The 23,359-nt window shown below is 47.6% G+C and overlaps 1 protein-coding gene across 1 annotated transcript in view; it reads left to right on the top strand.

Annotated features, from left to right (window-relative positions):
• The window catches only part of LOC311119126 (CREB-binding protein-like), a 49,832-nt gene that overhangs the window by 18,120 nt on the left and 8,353 nt on the right, over positions 1 to 23,359 (top strand). The window contains exons 5-24 of the mRNA XM_084193872.1: positions 8,038 to 8,151; positions 9,453 to 9,695; positions 10,124 to 10,205; positions 10,556 to 10,696; positions 11,070 to 11,187; positions 14,289 to 14,475; positions 14,703 to 14,765; positions 14,947 to 15,068; positions 15,715 to 15,915; positions 16,221 to 16,553; positions 16,896 to 17,084; positions 17,283 to 17,457; positions 17,661 to 17,779; positions 18,124 to 18,363; positions 20,157 to 20,245; positions 20,908 to 20,988; positions 21,152 to 21,208; positions 21,823 to 21,900; positions 21,999 to 22,066; positions 22,904 to 23,054. Of these exons, the coding sequence (XP_084049998.1) occupies positions 8,038 to 8,151; positions 9,453 to 9,695; positions 10,124 to 10,205; positions 10,556 to 10,696; positions 11,070 to 11,187; positions 14,289 to 14,475; positions 14,703 to 14,765; positions 14,947 to 15,068; positions 15,715 to 15,915; positions 16,221 to 16,553; positions 16,896 to 17,084; positions 17,283 to 17,457; positions 17,661 to 17,779; positions 18,124 to 18,363; positions 20,157 to 20,245; positions 20,908 to 20,988; positions 21,152 to 21,208; positions 21,823 to 21,900; positions 21,999 to 22,066; positions 22,904 to 23,054 (2,851 nt within the window). The remainder of the gene's footprint in view (positions 1 to 8,037; positions 8,152 to 9,452; positions 9,696 to 10,123; positions 10,206 to 10,555; positions 10,697 to 11,069; positions 11,188 to 14,288; positions 14,476 to 14,702; positions 14,766 to 14,946; positions 15,069 to 15,714; positions 15,916 to 16,220; positions 16,554 to 16,895; positions 17,085 to 17,282; positions 17,458 to 17,660; positions 17,780 to 18,123; positions 18,364 to 20,156; positions 20,246 to 20,907; positions 20,989 to 21,151; positions 21,209 to 21,822; positions 21,901 to 21,998; positions 22,067 to 22,903; positions 23,055 to 23,359) is intronic.

The following is a 23,359-nucleotide window of genomic DNA, read 5'->3' on the forward strand; positions in this document are numbered from 1 at the left end:
GGTGAGATGTGACAACAGTTGGTGCGATTATTCGCAAATGGAAGAAACACAAAATAACTGTCAATCTCCCTCGGCCTGGGGCTCCATGCAAGATCTCACCTCGTGGAGTTGCAATGATCATGAGAATGGTGAGGAATCAGCCCAGAACTACATGGGAGGATCTTGTCAATGATCTCAAGGCAACTGGGACCATAGTCACCAAGAAAACAATTGGTAACACACTACGCCGTGAAGGACTGAAATCCTGCAGCGCCCGCAAGGTCCCCCTGCTCAAGAAAGTACATATACATGCCCGTCTGAAGTTTGCCAATGAACATCTGAATGATTCAGAGGAGAACTGGGTTAAAGTGTTGTAATCAGATTCGAGCTCTTTGGCATCAACTCAACTCGCCGTGTTTGGAGGAGGAGGAATGCTGCCTATGACCCCAAGAACACCATCCCCACCCTCAAACATGGAGGTGGAAACATTATGCTTTGGGGGTGTTTTTCTGCTAAGGGAACAGGACAACTTCACCGCATCAAAGGGACGATGGACGGGGCCATGTACCGTCAAATCTTGGGTGAGAACCTCCTTCCCTCAGCCAGGGCATTGAAAAGGGGTCGTGGATGGGTATTCCAACATGACAATGACCCAAAACACACGGCCAAGGCAACAAAGAAGTGGCTCAAGAAGAAGCACATTAAGGTCCTGGAGTGGCCTAGCCAGTCTCCAGACCTTAATCCCATAGAAAATCTGTGGAGGGAGCTGAAGGTTCGAGTTGCCAAACATCAGCCTCGAAACCTTAATGACTTGGAGAAGATCTGCAAAGAGGAGTGGGACAAAATCCCTCCTGAGATGTGTGCAAACCTGGTGGCCAACTACAAGAAACGTCTGACCTCTGTGATTGCCAACAAGTGTTTTGCCACCAAGTACTAAGTAATGTTTTGCAGAGGGGTCAAATACTTATTTCCCTCATTAAAATGCAAATCAATTTATAAGAAATTTTACATGCGTTTTTCTGGATTTTTTTGTTGTTATTGTCTCTCACTGTTCAAATAAACCTACCATTAAAATTATAGACTGATCATTTCTTTGTCAGTGGGCAAACATACAAAATCAGCAGGGGATTAAATACTTTTTTCCCTCACTGTATTTGTAATTTATTTTCACAATGTATCAGCTATCATTTCTTATAACCGACAATAACTTTTGAACATCAGGTTGGCAGTTATTTACGCCAATTCTGGCTTCAACTTCGACTCATCTGCCCTGGACTCTTTCTGTAATTCCGACCCAATCTTCGGGGTATCCAAGAGAAAACGCAGGCATTACAGAGGCAAGAGGGGGGGGGAGTCCTTGCGCGATTAAGGCGAAAGGAAAACCATCCCCCTCTTCCCTCCATTCTATTGGCCAATGTACAGTCACTTGTTAATAAGATGGATGACCTCCGATCACGGCTTTGCTACCAACGGGACTATCTTAATTGCAATATTTTTGAAACCTTGCTTTCGGAGAACCCCCCCCCCCACATTGCTATCCAACTCGATGGATTCTCCATAGAGCGGACAGGACAGTGGAGTCAGGAAAATCGAGAGGGGGAGGGGTTTGCGTCTTCATCAACAACAAATGTTGTGCCAACTCGAGTGCAGTGGAAGTCTTGACCGATTGTTCACCTGTCTTGGAATACCTGATGGTCAAATGCTGATCCTTCTACCTCCCAAGAGTTTTTAGCTGTTATCGTGACTGTTGTATACATTCCACCTCAGAACAAGTAAAATAACAAGCTGGAACCTAACGAACTATATGAGGCTATAAACAAGCAGGAAAACTTGCACCCGGATGCTGCTTTCCTTGTTGCCGGCGTTTTCTTGTGGGATTTTTTTATTCTGCGTCATTAAGACACGTGATGCCCAACTTCCTTCAACACGTCTCCTTCGCCACTAGGGGCAATACAGTCCTAGACTACAAGGCCCTCCCTCGTCCCCCATTCAGCAAATCAGGTTGACTTCGTATTCCTGTTTACAAGCAGAAGCTCAAAGTACCCATGACTCGCTCCGTTGAGAAATTGTCATCAGAATCAGAGATTATGCTACAGGACTGCTTTGCTAGGAATATGTTACGAGACTCTGCCAATAACATCAACGAGCTAACCACCTCCGTCACTGGCTTCATTAGGAAATGCATCGGCGACATTGTCCCCACATTGAAGGTTCGCTGCTTCCCCAATCAAAGGCCTTGGAATAACACAGAGGTTGGCGCTAAGCTAAAGGTAAGGGATATCGCAGACGACCTGAGGACAGGAACAAGTACAAGAAGTCCCGCAAGGACCTCCACCGAGTCATCAAGCGAGTTAAAGGACAATATAAGAATAAGGTGGAATCATATTACACAGGCGCCGACGCCCGCCGCGTGTGGCATTACGGATTACAAAGGAAGACCCAGCCGTGATCTATCCAACGATGCCTCTCTCTACCAGAAGATATAACACCATGCCGTGCGTGAGGGCCCCCACCGACCCAGAGGACTGGGTGATCTCGAACTCCGAGGTTGACGTGAGTAAGGGCTTTAATCAGGGCAACACTTGCAAGGCAGGACAGTATTCCAAGGCATGTTGTCAGAGAATGCACTGAACAGCTGGCAGGCATATTCACTGTCATTTTCAACCTCTCCTTGTCCCAGTCTGTAATCCCCACATGTCTTATGCTGACCAGCATCATTCCTGTTCCCAAGAGTTCTAAGGCTTCATGCCACAATGACTACCGCCCTGTAGCACTCACATATGTAATCATGAAGTGCTTTGAAAGGCTGGTTATGGCACACCAACTCCATCATCGCAGACACCTTAGACCCACTCCAATTTGCATAGACGCAATCTCAATTGCACTCCACACTGCCCTCAACCACCTACATAAAAGGAATACCTATGTGAGAATGCCGTTCATTGACTACAGTTTTGCGTTAAACACCATTGTTCCCTCCAGCTCGTCACCAAGCTTAGGACACTAGGACTGAACACCTCCCTCTGCAACTGGATCTTTTACTACCTGACGGGCTGATCCCAGGTGGTGAGGGTAGGCAACATCACCTCCGCCACGCTGACCCTCAACACGGGGGCCCCGCAGGGGTGTGGGCTTAGTCCCATACTGTACTCCCTGTTCACCCACGACTGCATGGCCACGAATGGCTCCAACTCAATCATCAAGTTTGCTGACGACACGACGGTGGTAGGCCAGATCACCTGCGATGATGAGACAGCCTAAAAGGGAGGAGGTCAGGTGACCTGGCAGTGTGGTGCCGGACAACAACCTCTACCTCAACGTCAGTAAGACCAAGGAGCTGATCGTGGACTACAGGAAACAGGTGGGCGAGCACGCCACCACCCACATCGACGGGGCTGCAGTTGAGCGGGTCGAGCGCTTAAAGATCCTCTGTGTCCAAATCACTAAGGACTTAAAATGGTCCACGCACACAATTGTGAAGAAGGCGCGACAGCGCGTCTTATCCCTCAGGAGGTTGAAACAGTTTGGCATGGGCCTTCAAAATCCTAAAGAAAGTTCTACATCTGCACCATTGAGAGCATCTTAATTGGCTGCTTCACTGCTTGGTGTGGCAACCGCACCGCCCTCGATCGCATGGCGCTACAGAGGGTGGTGTGAAAGGAAGGCCCGGAAAATCGTTAGAGTCCAGTAGGGCTGACCAATTTAATCAACTGGTCGATTGTTTGGTCGATATGCTGTTGGTCGACCAATATTTTATTAGTCGAGCAGTGGCAAATATATATTAAATATGTTATGGCACACGAGACACCGGTCTGATTCACGCCTGTCTGAGTGGACTAATCCATTGCGGAGGCACACCAGTAGTACAATGTTTGTTTGGTTACGGTAATTTTTGTTAATGCATTCAATATATTATTACAGTTTTACCATTGTCATTGTAGGAGTGGACATGTTGTTTGCAGACAGCACAACCTAGGCTACACTTGTTAGAAAAGTTTTGGTTTATTTAATTTATTTTACAAGTTGTCCATTTATTCATTGTCTTTTGTTTGGAGCGCTCCTGTCAATCTCGAGTAAGGACACGCAAGTGATTACGCATAGAAGTAGGCCTAGGCTACCTGGCCTGTGTGCAAATGTGATACTATTTCTGATTGTCTTAACTCACCATCACTGTGGAGCTTCTCAAATGATTTTTTTCTTCGCCTCAAACAGCAAGTAAACAACGTCTGTTTTTACATCCATTGAGAATGACAATGGTTCCTCAAAGTAGCCTATTTGAAAAATCTTTCTAGCTCTCTTCCTTTCCGGTGGAAACATCATAAAAAAGCCATACCTGATTACTTCTTATCCCTTGCGCAAATAGCCTACAGCTGTGTCTGTCAATGGCTCACTGGCACGGAAACTCTGAGGGCCCAGAATATTTTATACAATGTTGCAAGTTTGCTAGCACGAGCTTCAGCCGGACCAAGTTAATAGTTGATACAATGTTTGAAGTTTCTGGCTACGCATAGCCTGTCTGCAAATGTGATTTATAGGATTTGTATTTTTATCAGGATTTTTTTCTAACTGCAGGCTACAATGTTTTATTTTTTGTCTTTATGTAGGCTATTTTTACATATTGGTAATAGAAGTTACTTTTAGATTTGTATCACTTTAATTTAGATAGAATTATGAATAACCGAATTACATTGATTTTGAGATATGAAGACTTTATTATAACTAAAATGAAACTGTTCCACGAAAATGCGCATATAAAAATCATAACTGGCAAATGGTACAATAACTTGGCACTCCAAATGGAAAAGTTGGTGTGGCCTATTACCGGAAACTTCAGGAACGTAACGGCAGAATCTGCGAAGGCCACAGCGGGAGGAGGGGGGTTGGGTCGGGTACCGTTTTTTTTTTTTTCTACTTCTGGTTTGGCTATATTGATCTCTGGCTCCCTCCTTTAGTAATTTGTGTCTTCATTTTTAATCGCAGTGCTTAAAGCATCAGACAAGCTCAGTAGCCTACATATAGTTGATGTTATTCAAACATAGGTGTCTATACAGTGCGTTCGGAAAGTATTCAGACCCCTTCACTTTTTCCACATTTTGTTACGTTATAGCCTTATTCTAAAATGCATACAATTATTTTCTTCCTCAGTCTACACACAATACCCCATAATGACAAAGCGAAAACTGTTTTTTTGAAATATTTGCAAATGTACAGAAGTATTCAGACCCTTTGCTATGAGACTCGAAATTGAGCTCAGTTGCATCCTGTTTCCATTGATCATCCTTGAGATGTTTCAACAACTTGATTGGAGTCCATCTGTGGTAAATTCAATTGATTGGACATGATTTGGAAAGGCACACACCTGTCTATATAATGTTCCACATTTGACAGTGCATGTCAGAACTCCAGAGTTCCACTGTGGAGATGGAACAACCTTCCAGAAGGACAACCATCTCTGCAGCGCTCCACCAATCAGTCCTTTATGGTAGAGTGGCCAGACGGAAGCTACTCATCAGTCTGATGAAACCAAGTTTGAACTCTTTGGCCTGAATGCCAAGCGCCACATCTGGAAGAAAGCTGGCACCATCCCTACGGTGAAGCATGGTGGTGGCAGCATCATGCTGTGGGGATGTTTTTCAGCGGCAGGTACTGGGAGACTAGTCAGGATCGAGGGAAAGATGAACGGAGCAAAGTACAGAGAGATCCTTGATGAAAACCTGCTCCAGAGCGCTCAGGACCTCAGACTGGGGTGAAGGTTCATCTTCCAACAGGACAACGACCCTAAGCACACAGCCAAGACAACGCAGGAGTGGCTTCGGAACAAGTCTCTGAATGTCCTTGAGTGGCCTGGACTTGAACCCGATCAAACATCTCTGGAGAGAAAATAGCTGTGCAACGACGCTCCCCATCCAACCTGACAGTTTGAGAGCATCTGCAGAGAAGAATGGGAGAAACTCCCAAAATCCAGGTGTGCAAAGCTTGTAGCGTCATACCCAAGATGACTCAAGGCTGTAATCGCTGCCAAAGGTGCTACAACAAAGTACTGAGTAAAGGGTCTGAATACTTATGTAAATGTGATATTTCATTATTTATTTTTTTCAAACTGTTTTTGCTTTGTCATTATGGTTTGCTTTGTCTAGTTTATCAATTTTAGAATAAGGCTATAACGTAACAAAATGTGGAAAAAGTCAAGGGCTCTGAATACTTTCCGAATGCAATGTATATGGAAAGATACACGTTTTAACATTTCGAAAGAACAGACGACTCTTGGTCAACCAAGATTTTCTTTAGTCGGGACAGCCCTAGATTCCAGCCACACAAGCCATAGACTGTTCTCTCTGCTTCCGCACGGCAAGCGGTACCGGTGCATCAAGTCTGACACCAACAGGCTCCTGAACATATTCAATCCCTAAGACATAAGGCTTCTAAATAGCTAACAAAATGGCTACGCGGATTATCTGAGTTGACTATTGTATGTGTGGAGGATTTTTTTGGCGCTGTCTCCATGTACAATCACAGGACTCTACACGCACACTGACATTCCAACACATACACTCCATTTGCTCATACACATAACATGCTCACACAATTATACTGACTCTACACAAACACACACCCACACTCACATACAATCATCATATATGCTGCTGCTACTCTGTTTATCATATATCCTGATGGCTAGTGACCTATATATCTACTGCTATCACTCCAGTATCCCTGCACATTGTAAATATAATATTCTTACATACACTAGATGGTCATAAGTATGTGGACACCCCTTCAAATTAGTGGATTCGGCTATTTCAGCCACACCCGTTGCTTACAGGTGTATAAGATCGAGCACACAGCCATGCAATCTCCATATTCTAACATTGGCAGTAGAATTGCCTGTAATGAAGAGCTCAGTGACTTTCAACGTGGCACCGTCATAGGATGCCACCTTTCCAACAAGTCAGATCATCAAATTTCTGCCCTGCTAGAGCTGCCACGGTCAACTGTTAAGTGCTGTGAAATGGAAACGTCTAGGCGCAACAACGGCTCAGCTGCGAAGTGGTAGGCCACACAAGCTCACAGAACGGGACTGCCGATTTACAACTGCGACCTGGCCAAGATAAAGCAAAGCGGTGCGATTAAAAACAACAACACATAGTTACACATGGGATAAAACAAAACATACAGTCAATAACACAATAGAAAATCTATATACAGTGTGTGCAAATGTAGTAAGTTATGGAGGTAAGGCAATAAATAGGCCATAGTGCAAAATAATTACTATTTAGTATTAACACTGGAATGATAGATGTGCAGAAGATGATGTGCAAATAGAGATACTGGGATGCAAATTAGCAAAATAAATAACAATATGAGGTAGTTGGGTGGGCTAATTACAGATGGGCTGTGTACAGGTGCAGTGATCGGTAAGCTGCTCTGACAACTGATGCTTAAAGTTAGTGAGGGAGATAAGTCTCCAGCTTCAGAGATTTTTGCAGTTCGTTCCAGTCATTCGCAGCAGAGAACTGGAAGGAATGGCGGCCAAAGGAGGTGTTGGCTTTGGGGATGACCAGTGAGATATACCTGCTGGAGCGCATACTACGGGTGGGTGTTGCTATGGTGGCCAATGAGCTAAGATAAAGCGGGGATTTGCCTAGCAGTGATTTATAGATGACCTGGAGCCAGTGGGTTTGGCGACGAATATGTAGTGAGGGCCAGCCAACGAGAGCGTACAGGTCACAATGGTGGGTAGTATATGGGGCTTTGGGGACAAAACGGATGGCACTGTGAAAGACTGCATCCAATGTTACGTGCTGAAGCGCGCAGCACGTAAAAATCATCTGTACTCGGTTGCAACACTCACTACCAAGTTCCAAACTCTTTTTTTCTTCTTTGTTTTATGTGTTTTTGTTCTACCTTGTTATTTTTAGTATTACATTGTTATTGATTACTGCATTGTTGGGTTTAGTGCTTGCAAGGCATCTCACTGTACTTGTGCACGTGACATTAAACCTGTGTTACAGGTGGTCTAACGCTGTGTTCCTTCTGCTCTTCTGTTCCCCTCTTTAGTGGCTCACTGTGCGTCGTCCAGACAGATCATCTCACACTGGAAGAACTGTACGCGGCACGACTGTCCTGTCTGCCTGCCGCTAAAGAACGCCAGCGACAAGAAGAACCAGCAACGTGAGTAGTACACACACACACTGATCTAGGATCAGTTTACTTGCTCCCCATATATCAACCATTAGGGTGAAAACCCAAAACTTAACTTAGATCATTAACTAGAGATCACCTCATCCTACTCCATGAGTACTTCATCATCCATAAGACAGCGCCACCTGTAGGATATTTATATACCAGGCGTGTGTTTCACTAGCCTGGTCTTAGATATGTTTGTGCTGTCTTGCCAATGACCATAGATCTTGACAAGACGGCACAAACAGATCTGGGACCAGGCTAGCGCTCGATGAGCAAGAGTGGACTCCTGCTGGGTTTGTAATCCGAGACGCAGGAGGGATAGGAGGAGAGGAGAGGAGGAATGGGATGAAGGGAGGCATGGAGGGTGTGTGGGTGTCCTGCCGTGCGATTGGCTGGTGGGCTGATGATTCATTTAAACCCCCCACCACCACCGTGCTGAGATGACTGCCTGCCTCCGTGGATGCTTTTTTCTCTCTGCTTTCTTGTTCTCTCACTCTAATTGCTCCCTCTCTTTTTCTCTCTCCCTCTTTCTCCATCTCCTTGCCTTACTCTACTTTCTTGTTTATTCCTCTTGCTCTTTTACTCTTTCTTTCTCTCTCTCTCTGCTCTCTTTCTCCGCTTGCTCATTCTCTCTCCCTCTGCTCAGCATCTTTCATCACTCTGTTCTTCAGAGAGTTTTTCTCTCTGTCTGATTCGCATGCTGGAAAGCACAATGGCACCACTGACTTTACTCCTGCCAGTGTAAATGGCAAGCAGCGTTTCTGTTCGGTCTCCTCTGATTTTTAGTCTTAGGGTGCGTCCCAAATTGCACCCTATTCCCTACATAGTGCACTGTGGGTCCTGGTCTAAAGTAGTGCAATATAGGGAATAGGGTGCCATTTGGCATGCAGACTTAGAGTGGTATGTTGGCTGAACTCTATTTAATATGCGGATTGTACACATGTAATACCCCTGAAGGAATTTCTACAGCTCTTGTGTGTCACAATGTGGTTGAACCACTAAGATTAGAACCATATCTGCTGTTTCACACGGTTATCCCATAGCAAGTAAAGTTTCAAGAATGTCCTCTTGGAGGACAATAAATATCAATCAATCAAGTTATGAAAGCTTTGTGTGTGTGTGTGTGTGTGTTCTGATTGTGTGTATACATGAATGTGTGCGTACATGACCATGGGTATAGTGGAGTTTGATTACATTGTATAGGACTATAGCTAACAGCATATGTTTATCAAAGTCAAATCAATCAAAATCAACGTAAACCAGAATCTCTCTCCCTCCTCCTCCAGCCTTGCTGAGTTCCCCCAACGCTGCCCTCCAGAACTCCCTGGCCTCTGTGGTCTCTGGCCCCCCCAGCACCCCCTCCCTCAACACCCCCACCCCCATTGATCCCTCCTCCATGCAGAGGGCCTACGCCGCCCTGGGCCTGCCCTACAGTAACCAGACCCCCACCCCCGGACAGACCCCCCCAGGGGGACAGAACGCTACCCAAGGGCAGCATCCACAGCAGATGAGACCCATCAATGCACTAGGTAAAGAGGGGTTTTGTTGTGTGTTAGCCATGTATAGCAGGGCTGTGTTCATTAGGACACTTAACAGAAGACATTTGGAAACGTTTTGAAATGGGAATTAGTGTTTTATTGGACCAGTTCAGGTGGTCCCGCCCTGTTTCAATCAATTTTCTGTTTGCTGCCTAATGAGCACGACCCAAGGTGTGTCAGTTTGGGATAAGTGTTTGATTAAGGGACCATGGTTTAGTCAGTCTCCATTGGACCTTGCTCAACAGGTTTTATTGTTTAGTTAACCGTCTAGTAACAGTTTCTACTTAATTTAACTGCGTAAACATTAAAGCGTGTGTGTGCTTCTGTCTTGTGTGTGGCGCGACGTGTGTGTAATACAATCTTAACTTGCATCTAGACACACATACAGATTCTAACGTGCCGTGTCGCTGTTTCTCCAGGTAACCAGATGGCGATGGGGGGCGGGGCGATGGGCGTGGCCTCATCAGATCAGACCAACCTGCACTCGGACTCTCCCAACAAGTGAGTCTCAGCAAACATATGTAATGCCTTGGAGCTGTGCCAAGGAATCAATTGATTGAATTGAAGTGGTTATTCAACAAACTATTGCTTTAGCTGAGAGTAAATAGATCAAGTGACTGAAACTGCAAGTAAAACACAAAAGAAGGCATATAGCACGATCATGGATAATAAGTTAATTGGCCCCACTTAGCTGTATTGAAGAACCTCTCACATAGGTTTCCATATGAATTGACTTGTTGACACAGCACCAGACTTAACTGAATTGTAACTTCTCATGAGTTTATGTTCAGGCCTATGTAAAATGTTTTCCCTTGTCCTAATCTCACCCTCTCCTCTCCTCCCCCTCTCAGTCAGCTGCTGTCCGACGGGTCAGGTGTTGGCTCCATGGGGGGTAGCCTGCCCACCGCCGCCCCCCTCTCAGCCACGGGAGTCAGGAAGACCTGGCATGAACACGTCACTCAGGACCTCCGCAACCACCTCGTCCACAAACTGTACGTCCAGATGGCTGCAGTGGGAAAACGACCATAGAAAACCGTTAAAATACTCTTATCTCAATGGAATATTAAACACAAGTCTCACAGAGCCGTGGTTCAGTTCCAAAGCAGTGGTTTTGTATTGTGACTCACCGGAAGCCTTTAGATTTTTTTATCGTCACCCACCACACAAACAGAACTTCCTAGCCATAACAACTCGCATCCACTTTTATCAGAAGCTCAGTAATGAGAAAGTCATGTTCTTATTAAGGCTACATAAGCAGTGAATCACTTGAAAATAGTCTAGAGACTCTGAGTCTTTCCCATATTCATTAGTTTGTTTATTCATTGCCTCTTCTCTCTCCCTCCCCCTCTCCTTCTCTCTGTCCAGAGTACAAGCCATTTTCCCCACCCCAGATCCGGCCGCTCTAAAGGACAGGCGGATGGAGAACCTGGTGGCATACGCTAGGAAGGTGGAGGGGGACATGTACGAGTCTGCCAACAGCAGGGTACGAGAGCTAGGAAGGTGGAAGGGGACATGTACAGTGCATTCGGAAAGTATTCAGACCCCTTGACTTTTTCCACATTTTGCTACGTTACAGCCTTATTCTAAAATTGATTAAATTGTTGTTTTTTTCCTCAACAATCTACACACAATACCCCATAATGACAAGGCAAAAAAAGGTTTTTAGAAAATAGCACATTTACATAAGTATTCAGACCCTTTACTCAGTACTTTGTTGAAGCACCTTTGGCAGCGATTACAGCCTTGAGTCTTCTTGGGAATTACGCTACAAGCTTGGCGCACCTGTATTTGGGGAGTTTCTCCCATTCTTATCTGCAGATCCCATCGAGCTCTGTCAGGTTGGATGGGGAGCGTCGCTGCACAGCCATTTTCAGGTCTCTCCAGAGATGTTCGATCGGGTTCAAGTCTGGGCTCTGGCTGGGCCACTCAAGGACATTCAGAGACTTGTCCTGAAGCCACTCCTGCGTTGTGTTGGCTGTGTGCTTAGGGTCGTTGTCCTGTTGGAAGGTGAACCTTCGCCCCAGTCTGAGGTCCTGAGCGCTTTGGAGCAGGTTTTCATCAAGGATATCTCTCTGTACTTTGCCCCGTTCATCTTTTCCTCGACCCTGACTGGTCTCCCAGTCCCTGCCGCTTAAAAACATCCCCACAGCATGATGCTGCCACCACCATGCTTCACTGTAAGAATGGTGCCAGGTTTCCTCCAGATGTGACACTTGGCATTCAGGCCAAAGAGTTAAATCTTGGTTTCATCAGACCAGAGACTCTTGTTTTTCATGGTCAGAGTCCTTTAGGTGCCTTTTTTAGTCCCGTGTAGCTCAGTTGGTAGAGCATGGCGTTTGCAACATTTTACATTTTACATTTTAGTCATTTAGCAGACGCTCTTATCCAGAGCGACTTACAGGAGCAATTAGGGTTAAGTGCCTTGCTCAAGGGCACATTAACGTCATTTAGCAGACGCTCTTAGCCAGAGCGACTCACAAATTGGTGCGTTCACCCTATAGCCAGTGGGATAACCACTTTACAATTTGGGGGGGGGGGGGTTAGAAGGAATACTTTATCCTATCCCAGGTATTCCTTAAAGAGGTGGGGTTTCAAATGTCTCCGGAAGGTGGTGAGTGACTCCGCTGTCCTGGCGTCGTGAGGGAGCTTGTTCCACCATTGGGGTGCCAGAGCAGCGAACAGTTTTGACTGGGCTGAGCGGGAGCTATGCTTCCGCAGAGGAAGGGGAGCCAGCAGGCCAGAGGTGGATGAACGCAATGCCCTCGTTTGGGTGTAGGGACTGATCAGAGCCTGAAGGTACAGAGGTGCCGTTCCCCTCACTGCTCCATAGGCAAGCACCATGGTCTTGTAGCGGATGCGAGCTTCAACTGGAAGCCAGTGGAGTGTGCGGAGGAGGGGGGTGACGTGAGAGAACTTGGGAAGGTTGAACACCAGACGGGCTGCGGCATTCTGGATGAGTTGTAGGGGTTTAATGGCACAGGCAGGGAGGCCAGCCAACAGCGAGTTGCAGTAGTCCAGACGGGAGATGACAAGTGCCTGGATTAGGACCTGTGCCGCTTCCTGTGTAAGGCAGGGTCGTACTCTCCGAATGTTGTAGAGCATGAACCTGCAGGAGCGGGTCACCGCCTTGATGTTGGCGGAGAACGACAGGGTGTTGTCCAGGGTCACGCCTAGGCTCTTCGCACTCTGGGAGGAGGACACAGCGGAGTTGTCAACCGCAACGCCAAGGTTGTGGGTTCGATTCCCACGGGGGGCCAGTATGAAAATGTATGCACTCACTAACTGTAAGTCGCTCTGGATAAGAGCGTCTGCTAAATGACTAAAATGTAAAATGTTTTGGGAAACTCCAAGCAGGCTGTCATGTGCGTTTTACTGAGGAGTGGCTTCAGTCTGTCCACTCTACTATAAAGGCCTGATTGGTGGAGTGCTGCACAGATGGTTGTCCTTCTGGAAGGTTCTCCCATCTCCACAGAGGAACTCTGGAGCTCTGTCAGAGTGACCATCGGGTTCTTGGTCACCTCCCTGACCAAGGGCCTTCTCCCCTGATTGCTCAGTTTGGCCGGGCAGCCAGCTCTAGGAAGAGTCTTAGTGGTTCCAAACTTCTTCCATTTAAGAATGATGGACGCCACTGTGTTCTTGCGGACCTTCAATGCTGCAGAAATTGTTTCGTACCCTTCCCCAGATCTATGCCTCGACACAATCCTGTCTCTGAGCTCTACGGACAATTCCTTGGACTTCATGGCTTGGTTTTTTCTCTGACATGCACTGTCAACTGTGCGACCTGATATAGACAGGTGTGTGCCTATCCAAATCATGTCCAATCAATTGAATTTACCACAAGTGGACTCCAGTCAAGTTGTCGAAACATCTCAAGGATGATCAATGGAAACAGGATGCACCTGAGCTCAACTTCGAGTCTCATAGCAAAGGGTCTGAATACTTATGTAAAGGTCTCTGGAGAGACCTGAAAATGGCTGTGCAGCGACACTCCCCATCCAACCTGACAGAGCTTGAGGGGATCTGCAGAGAAGAATGGGAGAAACTCCCCAAATACAGGTGTGCCAAGCTTTGTAGCGTCATACCCAAGAAGACTTGAGGCTGTAATCGCTGCCAAAGGTGCTTCAACAAAGTACTGAGTAAAGGGTCCGAATACTGTAAATGTGATATTTCCGTTAAAACATTTTTTTTTTTAAATAGCAAAAATGTATAACCCGTTTTCGCTTTGTCATTATGGGTGTAGATTGATGAGAGAAAAAAAAGATACAATCCTTTTTAGAATAAGGCTGTAACGGAACAAAATGTGGAAAAAGTCAAGGGGTCTGAATACTTTCCGAATGCACTGTACGAGTCTGCCAACAGCAGAGTACACAGCTCACATTCCCCACAAACAAGCCCCTTGAATAGTCCTCAGTGTCCTGCTTTTCTCTCTATCAGTTTGTGCTCTTACCAACACTTGAGCACTGAAGTTGATGAGCCATAGTGACGGTAAACTAGTTCTTATGCATTCTACTAGTTTTTAGACTGCTAGATTGTTTTTAACTACATTACCCAACCGTTTTATTCACTCATTTGTCTCCCCTCCAGGACGAGTACTACCACTTCCTGGCAGAGAAAATCTATAAGATCCAGAAGGAGCTGGAGGAGAAGAGGAAGTCTCGGCTCCAGAAACAGATCATCAACCAGGGGCCTCTGGCGGCTGCAGGAGCCCAACAGCAGCCTGGAGGTCTCCCCCAGCCCAACACCCTGGCTGGGCAGCCTGTTAGGCCACAGAGTGAGTACCAAGCCATAACCCTAAACCCTAACACTCTGGAGGTGGTAGTAGTAGTGGTGGTGGTAAGTCCAAAACCAGGGCTTTTATTTCTTAAACCTTTTGGGGTTGTTTTTTTGTCATCTTTCTTGCTCTTTGTTTGAATGTATTTCCCTTTGTTTGCTGCTCTCCTCCAACCCCTGACCTTATCCTGCTGTCTTTCTGTGCTTCCTCATCCTCCTCTTCCTCAGACGGGCCAGTGTCTATTCCCAATGTGCCAAATCAGATCATGAATCGCATGCAAATTCCTCAAGGTACCAACCCCACCCTAGGTTTTCTTATTTAAGGCAATTTGTGTGTGTGTGGTGTGAATCTGCATATTCGTGTCGATCAATTTGACATATGTGCTTGGCATCTCTCTATGAGTGTGTTGTGCGTCATGTCCTGTGTGTGTGTGTGTCTTGTCTGACATTGTGCTCCACCTCTCCTCTGCAGGGCTCAGTCAGTTCAGCCCCATGGCCCTGCCCAACATCCAGATGTCCCAGCAGCCTCTAGGGCCCCGTGCCGCCTCCCCCATGAACCACCCCACACAGATCAACATGGGCTCCGTCCCCTCCGTGAGTACCACCCCCCAACACACACACACACACACACACACTAGGCTGTACAAGGGAGGGTGGGATGGAGAGAGAGGTGGGGGATAGAGAGAGAGAGAGAGAGAGAGAGAGAGAGAGAGAGGGGGATGGAGAGCGAGCTCGTACTCCCCAGCGTTCCCTTATAACGCTCAGTGGCGTCACGGCGACAGTTCTTTAGTAAAACCGAAGCGTGGGATGAGGGAGTTACAGGGGTCACGTTTCAGCACACAAGGCACCATTTTATTTTTGTTTTCCCAGCGCTTTGAGTCAGTCAGAGTGCCGCTTGTGCACTGATGACGCCGCCTTGTCGAGAGCTCTCGTGATAATTGATGATCTCTCCCGTTTTATAGACAACCCCTCTGTTGGTGCTGTCTGGGAAGAGAAGTCACAGTGACTAATTGAAATGGCAAACTGTTGCGATGCGGACTGATTTTATTCTGATTTGAAGTTGGTAGTCTCATAGGGTTTAAGGGATATATATGAAATGATGCTGTCTTTTAGGGGCCCCAAACTATAGCATTAAGGCTGACATACTCCTCTCCTTATGCTTCATTGTATTTGTGTAAATCTAGGATTTGATTGATTGGTTCTCCTATTACCCCGGTAACACTCCCTCTCTCCTCCTCAGATGGGTCTGTCTCCCTCGCGGATGCCCCAGGCCCAGGGAATGCTGGGAGCCCGCGGCGGCGGCAGCATGGTGGGCCAGACAGCCAATCAGAACAGTCAGTTCCATCCCCCTCAGACCCCATTCCCCCCCTCTGCCTCCGGCGCCATGAACGCTAACAACCTGGGTCTAGGCCAGCCCCCAGCACAGGCTGCTGTCACACAGGTGAGAGATGGAGAGATGAAGGGAGGGAGGGTTAGAAAGATGGGAGGGAAGGCCTGGGCTACTGTCACAAGGGTGAGAGATGGATGGATGGATGGAGGGAGAGAGAGAGGGATGGTTTCAATGCCCCACTAAATCAGTAACCATCACAACTCACACACTGACTATCATGAGGTTCCCTTAACTCAAGTCTCTGTGTGTGTTTGGTTGACGTGTGTCTAATCGTCTGTCTGTTGTATGTCTGTGTGTCTTCCTGTGTCTTCTGGTGTGTGTGTGTGTGTGTGTGCGCACCTCCTCTCTCCCTACAGCAGTCGCCGCAGCAGCAGAGCGCTAACCTCCCCATGAGTGCACTTGGTCCCCTGGGCCCCCAGCTCCCCTCCCAGCCCCCCCTGCGCTCCACTCCTCCACCCTCCTCCTCTTCCTCCGCAGGGGGGTCCACAACTAACCTGCAGCCCCCCAAGCCCTCCAGCCGCAGCTCAACCCCCACCCTCTCCACCCCTGGTCCTTCCAACACCCCTCCCCGCCCAACCCCGACCCAGCCTCCTCAACCCCAGCCACATACCCCCCTCCAGCCACAGACTCAGTCCCAACCCCAACCGGAGCTTCCTACAGTGCAGACCCAGCAGACCCCGACCACGCCGGTGAGAGACCTGAGACCGCATGGCATGCCCTTCGACCTTGTACCTCCAACCTACGGCATCCCTTCCTAACCTCTCCGTTGACCATGCCATCTTGTGTTCTAGCTGCATGACGACCATGGAATGTCTCATCTGTCAAGCAAACTCACTGTATTCTCTCACTCACTGTTTTGAGAAATTGTGAAGAACTTGCTCTCCACTAATTGCTTGTTTGACCCTCTTTTTGTAATTCTTCCGTTTCCCCCTCTTTTTCTTTCTTTTGCTCTCTCCCTCTCGCTCCTCTTTTTCTCGCTTGCGGTCTTCCTCTCTCTCACTCTTGCTCTCTCTCCTCTCTCTCTTTTTCAGCTTTCTCAGACAGGTGCCAGTCTGGATAACCGGGTGCCCACCCCGGCTTCTGCCGCCAGCGGCGACTTGCATTCGCACTCCCAGCATGCTTTGCCTGACCTGCCAGCCCAGGAGACCAAGGCCGAGCCGCGGCTTAGGGACCAGCGGGACTTTGAGTCGGCCAGCGGCAAGACCGAGCCCAAGATGGAGGTGTGTTTGTTGTTTGTTAATGTATTCATTAATTCAGGCTTGGTTAGGCTGTGCTCCAGAAGTAATATAGTCAGTCCATTTCATTAGACAATAAATGTTGAATCATAGAAATAGAAGCTATGAATCACATGGGTTATACTGTAAACAAGGCATTTCTTCTAGCTTTATTAATCGCCCATCTTTACTTCCTGTTTCCAGACTGAGGAGGACTCTGGTTCGCTGTCAGTGAAGGAGGAGCCAGAGGAGAAGCAGGAGCCAATGGAGACTGAGGAGAAGAAGCCGGAGATGAAGACTGAGCCCAAAGAGGAGGAGGAGGAGGGGGGAGGAGCCAATGGCACAGTGTCCTCATCCCCTTCTCAGTCACGGAGGAAAAGTGAGTACTACACACGTCTCTCTCTCTCTCTCTCTCTCTCGCCATCTCTCTGTCTCTCTCTCTCTCTCTAGCCATCTCTATCTTTCCCTCAAGAAGGGACTAGGGACAGGACAAGGAATTGGTCTAGGATGAAACTTAGAGAAACCCCTACTAAATCTCTCTTTCTCTACCCCCCACCCCTCTTCTCTCCGTCTCTGCTCCAGTCTTTAAGCCAGAGGAGCTGCGCCAGGCCCTCATGCCCACCCTAGAGTCTCTTTACAGACAGGACCCAGAGTCTCTACCCTTCAGACAGCCTGTAGACCCCATGGTACTGGGCATCCCGGTGAGGACACACAGACACGCTACAGACAGGACCTATAGCCTTTACCCTTTAGACAGCCTGTAGACCCCATGTTGCAGGGCATCCCTGTAAGTAGCCCACCCCTTAAACCACTCCATAGATAGCCACAGAGCTCAAACACACGTCTTCAGTTGTTTCACCTGAAACTTCCAGTCCAGCAAATCTGAATTATACTCCTGTTTTAGGATGAATCACGGGTTATATTCACTTTATTTTCTATGAAAAGATGAAAGTCTTACCTTTTTGCCCATGTCCGCATACATTTGTTAGAAGGTGTAGCATTTGACTGACGCTCTCTGATGAACAACTGACTTTCTTCTCTCCAGGACTACTTTGACATCGTGAAGAACCCCATCGACCTGTCCACCATAAAGCGTAAGCTGGACACGGGTCAGTACCAGGAGCCCTGGCAGTACGTGGAAGACATCTGGGTCATGTTCAACAACGCCTGGATCTACAACCGCAAGACGTCCCGCGTCTACAAGTACTGCTCCAAGCTGGCCGAGGTGTTTGAGCTGGAGATAGACCCCGTTATGATGAGCCTTGGCTACTGCTGCGGCCGCAAGGTGAGATGGAGGGATGGGAGGGGAGATGGAGGGGTGATGATGGAGGGATGGGAGGCTAGATGGAGGGATGGGAGGCTAGATGGAGGGGTGATGATGGAGGGATGGGAGGCTAGATGGAGGGGTGATGATGGAGAAATGGGAGGGGAGATGGAGGGGTGATGATGGAGGGATGGGAGGCTAGATGGAGGGGTGATGATGGAGGGATGGGAGGCTAGATGGAGGGGTGATGATGGAGGGATGGGAGGCTAGATGGAGGGGTGATGATGGAGGGATGGGAGGCTAGATGGAGGGGTGATGATGGAGGGATGGGAGGGGAGATGGAGGGGTGATGATGGAGGGATGGGAGGCTAGATGGAGGGGTGATGATGGAGGGATGGGAGGCTAGATGGAGGGGTGATGATGGAGGGATGGGAGGCTAGATGGAGGGGTGATGATGGAGGGATGGGAGGCTAGATGGAGGGATGGGAGGCTAGATGGAGGGGTGATGATGGAGGGATGGGAGGCTAGATGGAGGGGTGATGATGGAGGGATGGGAGGGGAGATGGAGGGGTGATGATGGAGGGATGGGAGGCTAGATGGAGGGGTGATGATGGAGGGATGGGAGGCTAGATGGAGGGGTGATGATGGAGGGATGGGAGGCTAGATGGAGGGGTGATGATGGAGGGATGGGAGGCTAGATGGAGGGGTGATGATGGAGGGATGGGAGGCTAGATGGAGGGGTGATGATGGAGGGATGGGAGGCTAGATGGAGGGGTGATGATGGAGGGATGGGAGGGGAGATGGAGGGGTGATGATGGAGGGATGGGAGGCTAGATGGAGGGGTGGTGATGGAGGGATGGGAGGCTAGATGGAGGGGTGATGATGGAGGGATGGGAGGCTAGATGGAGGGGTGATGATGGAGGGATGGGAGGGGAGATGGAGGGGTGATGATGGAGGGATGGGAGGCTAGATGGAGGGGTGATGATGGAGGGATGGGAGGCTAGATGGAGGGGTGATGATGGAGGGATGGGAGGCTAGATGGAGGGGTGATGATGGAGGGATGGGAGATGGAGGGGTGATGATGGAGGGATGGGAGGCTAGATGGAGGGGTGATGATGGAGGGATGGGAGGCTAGATGGAGGGGTGATGATGGAGGGATGGGAGGCTAGATGGAGGGGTGATGATGGAGGGATGGGAGGGGAGATGGAGGGGTGATGATGGAGGGATGGGAGATGGAGGGGTGATGATGGAGGGATGGGAGGCTAGATGGAGGGATGGGAGGCTAGATGGAGGGGTGATGATGGAGGGATGGGAGGCTAGATGGAGGGGTGATGATGGAGGGATGGGAGGCTAGATGGAGGGGTGATGATGGAGGGATGGGAGGCTAGATGGAGGGGTGATGATGGAGGGATGGGAGGCTAGATGGAGGGGTGATGATGGAGGGATGGGAGGCTAGATGGAGGGGTGATGATGGAGGGATGGGAGGCTAGATGGAGGGGCGATGATGGAGGGATGGGAGGCTAGATGGAGGGGTGATGATGGAGGGATGGGAGGCTAGATGGAGGGGTGATGATGGAGGGATGGGAGGCTAGATGGAGGGATGGGAGGCTAGATGGAGGGATGGGAGGCTAGATGGAGGGGTGATGATGGAGGGATGGGAGGCTAGATGGAGGGATGATGATGGAGGGATGGGAGGCTTGCTGGAGGGATGATGATGGAGAGAGGGAGGGCAGGCAGAGATTTTTTGCATCACTGAAATGAACTTTTCTTGCAAATCTGTATTCTAACGTTCTTGTTGTCCACTTCCTGTGCAGTATGAGTTCTCTCCTCAAACTCTCTGCTGTTATGGTAAGCAGCTGTGCACCATACCCACCGGTGGCACCTACTACAGCTACCAGAACAGGTAAGAAGAGTTGCCTCTCCCTGCGCTAAATGGTAGAGTGCTCACTCAGAAACTGCCCCCTTGCTCCTCCTGGTGTTCAGGTCATGTAACTGCAGCTTTGGAATGGCGTTGTGCAGCACAGCGGCCGTGGTGTGTGGATAGATAGCATAACGCTGTAACACGAGGCAGCATGGTCTGGGACCGTACTAATAAAGAGTGCTGATCTAGGATCAGTTTTGCCTTTTAGATCACACTGTATGATAACGGGGACCTGATCCTAGATCAGCACTCCTTTGCGGAGATGCTTTATGAATATACAGGCCCTGATCTCTCCTGCAGCATGGTCTACTATTCCGACACTCCCAAGTCCTAATGGAAAGATTTGAAGTCAAACGAGAAAGTACTATACATCTCAGATAGGAATGGCTTTTCTGATGTTCATATATGCACTGACAACCTTTAGGTAGTCATCCTGTTTCAGATCTATACATTTAGCAGACTCTTTTATCCAGAGCGACTTAGTTAATGCATTCAACTTAAGGTAGCTGGGTACGACAACCACAATTCAGTCATATCAAGTTGAGGCGAGTGGACGTTTTAAATGTCTGTTGGTGGTCTTTGGGCCTAGTGCCATTTTCTGTGGTCCATATGCTAGAATGTGTGTGTGTGTCGTCTTGTTCCAGGTATCATTTCTGTGAGAAGTGCTTCAATGAGATCCAGGGGCACAGTGTGACGTTAGGGGACGACCCGGCACAACCACAGACGTGAGTCAACCCCTCCTTACCTTATTATACTCCAGTTCACTTCATTCACCTCATTCAAACTCCAATAGGATCTTGTGTTTTTATATTCAGGTATTTGCAGTAAATGTATGTTTCATGTCATGATTTAGCCGTGTAATCTAACTAGTCTTCTCTGCCTCTTCAGAATGATATCTAAAGACCAGTTTGAGAGGAAGAAGAATGACACGCTAGACCCTGAACCGTAAGCCTCTTTAACTAGTTGCTCTTCTAGGTGCCATCTGTATGTGTATGGCTCAGACTCACTCTGTATACCTTTCATATCAGCCTGCTGCTCCTGCAGGTAGCCCTACTAGACCTCCTGGTCTGCTCTGAAGCGCCATCTGGTGTTTAGTTTTATGTCAGTGTCCTAGGGAAGCATTTCAACATGTACACTTTTGGCCACGTGCTTGATTTTCAATAGGCAACATAAGAGCCACTCATAGATCTCGAACTTTTGCTCACCTTTTAATTGCCGTTCTATCTACACATTTGAGGTTTATTGTAACGACAAGTATATTTGTTATTAATATATAAATTAATAATGGCCTACATATGAGTCTTGTGTTCCAACCCCTCCTACAAAGGCGCACTTGCATTGGTCTGCTTGCACGTGCGTAAGAACTGGAGGCATATTAAGTGAATGTTGATCTCTCTATGGCTTCCTACTCTAGCAGTCAAGCCAATCAGCACTCTTACATATCGTGAACAGTACAATTTGGACAAGAAGAAAAACTGTTGACCTAAATGGGAGACATAACGGGTATAGCTGTTAATGGGTTTCTGTAGCAAACCAAGATGTTTTGTTTTTGTCACCAGGTTTGTTGACTGTAAAGATTGCGGTCGGAAGATGCATCAGATATGTGTTCTACACTATGACGTCATCTGGCCATCCGGGTAAACATTCTGACTCTGACAGTGACACAGAATGGTGGGAAGAAGTTTTATTCGATACCAGTTACATTAATTACTCTTTTTTTTTTTTTTTTTCACAGATTCATCTGTGACAACTGTTTGAAGAAGAGTGGGAAAACACGGAAGGACAACAAGTTTTCTGCAAAAAGTAAGTCCTCTTTTCCATTCCCTGGCTATAAGCCACATCTTAAAGCGGCAATTCGCAGTTGAAACAATAACTAAGCGTTTTCACTGCCCCTGTTTCTGTAAAAAGCTGAGTGATGGGGCTGGAGAAATGTACCCACTTTCAAATTCATAGACAAGCTATGGATGCAAGGACTGACCATCCGTGATATCAAAAATGTAGTTTTATTAAAGGCTTTGGTTATATTTACTTTGTTTACAAACATTGGAGTAAAACAGCTAATTTTGGGTTCTGATGGGGTACAACTGTTGAACTGAGCTCATGAGGCATTGATAAGTTATATTCTTCAATAATAAATGGGTACATTCTGTATCAATCCTTCAAGCCCACAAATTGATGTAGCAACAGCTGATTTCCCCTTTAAGGGTATTGGAATATTTAGCCAATTCCTTGTCATGCAATATCTAGAAAAAGCCCAAACCTTTTGAATATCTGTGTAATAATAGCCTAGTTATTCAAGCTTTACAGAAGCCTTTCTCTAAATGACAAACCACTTCCATATGGTGAATGTCATGGACTTATGACATCAAGAGATCACTGGCTTTCTCCAATTACCTGCAGTAGCTCTTTGCATTGTTTTGTCTCTGGCATTTGTAGTACTAGAGAGCGTGTTTGACCTTTCCATGCACATGGCATTAAGCTAAATTAGACTCTGTCTGCACATTTATTCATACATAAAACATTCCCTGCTGAATGAAGGCTTGGTTTGTGACCTTTTTGGACCAATCTCTCTGTGTGTGTTTGCGCGTGTGTGTGTGTGCGCGTGTGTGTGCGCGTGTGTGTGCGCGTGTGTGTGTGTAGGGTTGCAGACGACGCGGTTGGGCATGTACATCGAGGACCGGGTGAATAAATACCTGAAGAGGCAGAACCACCCTGAGGCAGGGGAGGTGTTCGTACGAGTGGTGGCCAGCTCCGACAAAACTACAGAGGTCAAACCTGGCATGAAATCCAGGTAGGGACTGAGGAGTGGACACTCACATGTAGTGCACTACCTAACATTTTAGTGTACTTACGGTACTCAAATTTAGCGCACTACTTTAGTTGTGCAGGCACTTTTGCAGCATGCAAGGAGGTCTTGTCTGTACCTCAACATAGTCAATACACTAAGTATTTGTCCAAACTCCTGTTTTATTGTTGCCAGTAAACAGTGTGGTCGCCACCCTTGTTTGACTTGGGCTTTGCAGAGAGCCCAGGAGATAAGAATATACCACATAATCTCTTAAATACGATGTTGTTGAACCTGCATGTTTGAGCAGA

Source organism: Coregonus lavaretus, assembly GCF_964263955.1.
Source record: "Coregonus lavaretus genome assembly, contig: HAP1_SCAFFOLD_408, whole genome shotgun sequence".
In the NCBI taxonomy this organism is placed as follows: Eukaryota; Metazoa; Chordata; class Actinopteri; order Salmoniformes; family Salmonidae; genus Coregonus; species Coregonus lavaretus.